Consider the following 5,332-nt stretch of genomic DNA (forward strand, 5'->3'; position numbering starts at 1 on the left):
GCCGCCGCGGGGGGTCTGGCGCTGGGGCTGCACCCGGGGGGCGCGCAGGGCGGCGCGGGCCTCCCGGCGCAGGCGGCGCTCTACGGCCACCCGGTCTACGGCTACTCGGCGGCGGCGGCGGCCGCCGCGCTGGCCGGGCAGCACCCGGCGCTCTCCTACTCGTACCCGCAGGTGCAGGGCGCGCACCCCGCGCACCCCGCCGACCCCATCAAGCTGGGCGCCGGCACCTTTCAGTTGGACCAGTGGCTGCGGGCGTCCACCGCGGGCATGATCCTGCCCAAGATGCCGGACTTTAACTGTGAGTACTGCGCAGCCCCCGAGCCTGCGGAGGGAGGAGGAAACGGGGGAGGGGAGTGCTGGCAGAAGGTTCTCTCGTGCGTCCTCCTCCACCTGGCACCTCCTTCTGCTGGTTCTCTGCTCCGAGCGAGCTGTGGGAGCGCCGCGAGGCCGCCTCGGCTCTGCCCGGAGCCTCGGAGGACTCGCGCGGGGTGCGCGATGTGGGATTGTTAGCGAATGATTAAAATACCCACGCGCGGACCTTGCTTCGCTTCCTCTCTTAATGGGAAGGGGCAGCTGGAGGTGTGAGACTAAAACCTAATGATTAACCGGCAGGCTAGAGGAGAAGGAAGTGGTGGGGGAAGGCGAGCCGAGGAGCGCCCTGGAGTCAGGTGTGCCTGGGAATCGGGGGCCACCGAAACCAGGGATTTATCCTCAGGGAAACGGACGTGACTTCGGTCCCGCATTCTGGGTTCTGGAGAGAACCCCTGTCTCTCCCAGGAGAGGGAGCGCTCCCAGAGTTAGCGAAGGAGAAATGAGCTTCAAGAGGCTCAGGGACGTAAGGCAGGGGCCCCGGGCGACCTCCTGGCCCTTCGCGGGGCTCTGCCCGCCTCTGGAAGGGCGCTGGGTCCGGGGTGCGATGCCCAGGAGGCGGGTGGCCTGACTTGAACAGAGAGATGGCACGCTCCGGAAGGCCGAGAGATGCGCCCTCCTTCAGGGGCTCTAAGCTGCAGGTGCCCGCCTCCGAATTCAGGGCGCCCAGCACAGCGCGCACCCTCCCCAAGACCGCAGCGCGGGAGGGCTGGCCATCTCCAACCCGAGAGCCGCCCAGCTGTGGGCGGCGTGCTCGCCACCCAGGCGGGACACCTGGCCGAGGCCTGGGCCTCTCTCTCTCGGGCTTTCCTGGCGCGCGCGGGCGGGCGGGCGGGCGGGCGCGCGGGAGTGGAGCTCCAGAGATTCTGGATCTCAGGTCCGCTCGCTCCACCCGGGCACCACTCAGAGGAAGATGCTTGAGGCTTAACGATTTCAGCCGCCAAACACCCAAACAAAGAGACCCGATTGTTTCCGTCTGAATGGATTTGTTTAGACTGGGGAGACGCAGGCACGGGAAGGGAAAAAAAGCAAAAAAGAAAACAGAAATAAACACTTGCCAGAATTCAGATTCCTCTGCTAGAAGCTACGGTCGTGACTAAACAGAGAAAAGCCAGGATCCCAGGAGGCTGGAGAAGTCACAGCCGGGTGAGAAAATCCCAGCATGTGAGCTGTCTGCCCGTGGCCACCCCAGGCTGCTCCCGGCTCAGCTCCCAGAAGGCCCTAATGGCCACCCATCCCTTCCGTTGGAGTCACCCCTCCCGACCCCAGGCAAAGAAGAGGGCAAGCTTGCTCTCACTTCTGTGGCTTCAGGCATATCTGAGCTCCTGATCTGGGGTCAGCCAAACCCAAGGCACCCTTCCAGGCCTGGCCTCAGAGCCCAGCAAAGCCCTTCTGATGGAATGCCACCCCACGCATCTTTTATTGTGACCTGCATCTCCCAAAGCCTGGCAGGCTTAGTCTCCCACCGATGGGGGGGGGGGCAGGCAGCGGTGATCTCCACACAGGCCTCCCCTGGGCTCCGGGTTCCCTGGCCACCCGGCTGTCTTCCCCGGCCTGCGTGGAGCCCAGGATTGCCCAGAAAACCGACTAAAGCCACATCCCTTTGCCAACACACTTAGTCCATCTCTTATTCCTAATCTCGACCCAGAGTGAGCTAATTAAAACCCAGCCAGCTTTAAGTTCAGAAAAAGAATCTGAACACCCAATCCTGAAGGGCAGTAACAGGTGACCGTGCCAGAAGGGGCTCTGAGAGTCCCTCCTCTGGTCGCTGGAAACCTGTTTGGTTTCCTTTAATTGGTGTCTCAGCCATCAGATGGCATTTCCCAAATGGTCCCTTCAGAGCCAGTGTTTTAATTAAAGTTCTAATGTATTGTCAAGTTGGGAATTCGGGGCCTTGTTTAACTAAAGCGGGGGGCGTGGGCCTTCCCATAAAGCAAATTGCCCATCCCATGGGAGCCTGAGCTCGTCCTGCCCGGGGCTGGCCTCTTTTCTTTCCTTTCCTTTCTTTTATTGTCTAACACTTGTCAGGCTCCTGGGAAATCAAGGGAAGTCTCGCTTTGAGGTCATAAAATTCTCTGTGATGTAACCGTGTGAAATTATGTAAATAAAGCCCAGAGACCTCCTTGAACACGTAGAAAGCCGGATCCCCCTGTGCCTAGGCCTTTAATTTGCGTAATGAGAATTGTCCTGAAAGGCTTCCAATCTCCCAAGGCTCTGCCCCTCTGGACCCTGGGCAGGCGTTGTCAATAAAACATTTCACATGCGGGAGAGCCTCTGATGAATACACATGTTTAGGACCAGAATTTGGTCCTTTTCTTCCCTTCCTTCCTTCCTTCCTTCCTTCCTTCCTTCTTTCCTTCCTTCCTTCCTTCCTCAGCTTTTCCCCTTTTCTCCTATTCCTTTTGTACCTCAGGAGGTGGCGGTGGGAATCCTGCACCACTTCTTCGCTGGGCAGGAAGAAGTAGGAAGTGATTCCGGTGGCCTGTGTGGATTGGGCCTGAGTTGGGGAAGGTGCCGGGAGGAGTGGGGAGGAGGGGGTCCCTGGGCCTCTGCTACTTGCCTTTCTGTCCACCTGCTTTCTACCAACGCCCACCCAGGTGGAGAGGACGTGCCTGGGTGATAGGCTCTCTTTAATCAGGACACCCGGGCCCCGCCTGGGATGAAAAGACTTGGTCCCTCTAAACCCAAACCGTCTGGGCCCACCTGGCTGAGGGGTCCTGGGCTCCAGGGCTTCCTTGGGGAGGGGCGCTGACACTAAAGAAAGAGCAGCGACCCTGCAGGGCCGGCGAGCAGCGGGCCGTGGACTGACCCGGGCTCACGAGCCTCTCCCACCGCAGCCCAGGCGCAGTCCAGCCTCCTGGGGAAGTGCCGCCGGCCACGCACCGCCTTCACCAGCCAGCAGCTGCTCGAGCTGGAGCATCAGTTCAAGCTGAACAAGTACCTGTCGCGGCCCAAACGCTTCGAGGTGGCCACCTCCCTGATGCTCACCGAGACCCAGGTGCGCCGCCGCGCCGCCCTCTGCGCGGCCTGGCCTCCCAGGGCCACTGCCGCCTCTGCTCTCTTGACCCTCGGCCTTCCTGGGCACCTGGAGCTGTGCCCATTTGACCTTTAGGGTGTGGATTAACATCCCAGCCAGGGTTCCCATCTGCCCCCAGGGTTCCTATACTGGCACCCAGAGGTCTGATACAGCTGGTTCTGTTGGGCCCAGGAATTTGCACCCCCCCATTCTGAAGCAGGTGGTCCCCAGGCCACATGAGAGAGATTTCACTCCAGAAAGAGAGGAGGGAACATCTTGAGATTTACAGACAGGTACCCCAGCAGCCCTGGCCCTTCGCACACCTCGGTGCTGGGGTGGGAGGTAGGGGTCTTCGTCTGAGCTTCATCAGAGCCCCCAGCCGGTCTTTGGGTTTTGCGGACGCGCAGGGTGGGGAGCGCCGTCCCCCTGGAGCTTCCGAGTCCTCCAGTGGGAGCCCCACGCCCGGGCCTGGTGATGGAGGCGCGCGCACGGCGGGTGCGGGTGCAGGAGCCCGGGGACTCGGCGGGGACGGAGGTGGCAGGTTTCTTACGCCGCTTGTGCCCGCAGGTGAAGATCTGGTTCCAGAACCGGCGGATGAAGTGGAAGCGCAGCAAAAAGGCCAAAGAGCAGGCAGCGCAGGAGGCCGAGAAGCAGAAGGGCGGCGCGGGCGCGGGCAAAGGCGGCGGCGCCGGGGACCAAGGCGACGAGGAGCTGCTGGGGCCGCCGGCGCCCGGGGACAAGGGCAGCGGACGCCGCCTGCGGGACTTGAGGGACAGTGACCCCGAGGAGGAGGAGGACGACGACGACGAGGACCATTTCCCCTACAGCAACGGCGCTAGCACGCACGCCGCCTCCTCTGACTGCTCCTCCGGGGCCGACTCGCCTGCCCCGCGGTCCGGCGGGCCCGGCCACCAGCCCCCGCCCCAGTAGGAGCCCCGCGGCCGGCGGGTGGCGGTCCGGCCTGGATGCTGCGACCCCTCCCATGCCCCCCAGGGCCGCCCCCCAGGCCCGCGAGCGGAGGCGGCCCGGCCCTGGCGGCTGCTGCCCTTGTGGGCCCCAGCAGCCGTCTGCTCTTCAAGGGACGGAAAGAGGGAGGCCCAGCAGGTTCAAACTTGATCTCTGGTTCTTTTTCGTTTAATTTGGTTTGCGCTGGGGGGAGGTGTTGCCGAGAAGAACTGAGCGCTCATCGGGGGAGGCTCCCGGTTCCCCTCCTGCCGAGTGGAGAAGGCGGAAACCTACAGTGTTAAACCACCTCCGAGACTTGAAACCTCTGGACACGCCGTTCTTCTGAGTGCTCAGAAAAGAAAAAATGTTTTGTGCTTATGTATCTCGGGGGGAGGGGGAGGGATTTATGCCATGAGCGTCCAAACTGCTGGAAGTCCCAAAACTGTATTGTCTTTATTTTTGTATATTGTATTTATAAATATATATATAAAGAAATGTCTACTTACGCATGCTAAATTATCATTTAGCTTCTCCCATCGCCCACGATGGAATGTAAAATAAATTGGTTTTTTTACTGGGTGAGAGCGCAAATCTTTTGAGGGGAGTTGTGAAAGCGGGGTTTACTATTTTTGTCGTTGAAATGATGGGCTGTATTCCTCAACTGACAGCAGAAGGTGAAAATCAGAATCGCGGGTGTCCGGACCGCCACCTCTCTGGGCCCCGAGGCCGGTGAGGAACTTGATTCCGGCTGCTGGGGAGTCGCAGGTACGAAGTGTCGGTAAAAATACCGAGGCCAGGTGTCAGCGCGCGTCCGCGTGCCGGCTCACATCTGTCCCGGATGCGAGGATCTCCAAGGAGTAACTTTGGACGCCATGTACTTATTTTCCTCTTTCTCTGAGGATCTTCTTGCATCGCCGGCGCTCCAGAAGCGGAAACACACTATTTGAATGTTTCAGAAAACAAGCTCCAAACCACCAGACTTCACTGGTCTCTGGGGTCCGT

The 5,332-nt window shown here is 60.6% G+C and overlaps 1 protein-coding gene across 1 annotated transcript in view; it reads left to right on the forward strand.

Moving 5' to 3' along the window:
• MNX1 (motor neuron and pancreas homeobox 1) overlaps positions 1–4,909 on the forward strand; it is a 5,792-nt gene extending 883 nt beyond the window's left edge. The window contains exons 2-4 of the mRNA XM_027102740.1: positions 49–298; positions 3,207–3,367; positions 3,953–4,909. Of these exons, the coding sequence (XP_026958541.1) occupies positions 49–298; positions 3,207–3,367; positions 3,953–4,315 (774 nt within the window). The 3' untranslated portion in view covers positions 4,316–4,909. The remainder of the gene's footprint in view (positions 1–48; positions 299–3,206; positions 3,368–3,952) is intronic.
• Positions 4,910–5,332: the final 423 nt, after the last annotated feature.

This window comes from Aethalodelphis obliquidens, unplaced genomic scaffold (assembly GCF_003676395.1).
Source record: "Aethalodelphis obliquidens isolate GAN/ISIS:26980383/991018 unplaced genomic scaffold, ASM367639v1 scaffold5, whole genome shotgun sequence".
NCBI classification, from domain to species: Eukaryota; Metazoa; Chordata; class Mammalia; order Artiodactyla; family Delphinidae; genus Aethalodelphis; species Aethalodelphis obliquidens.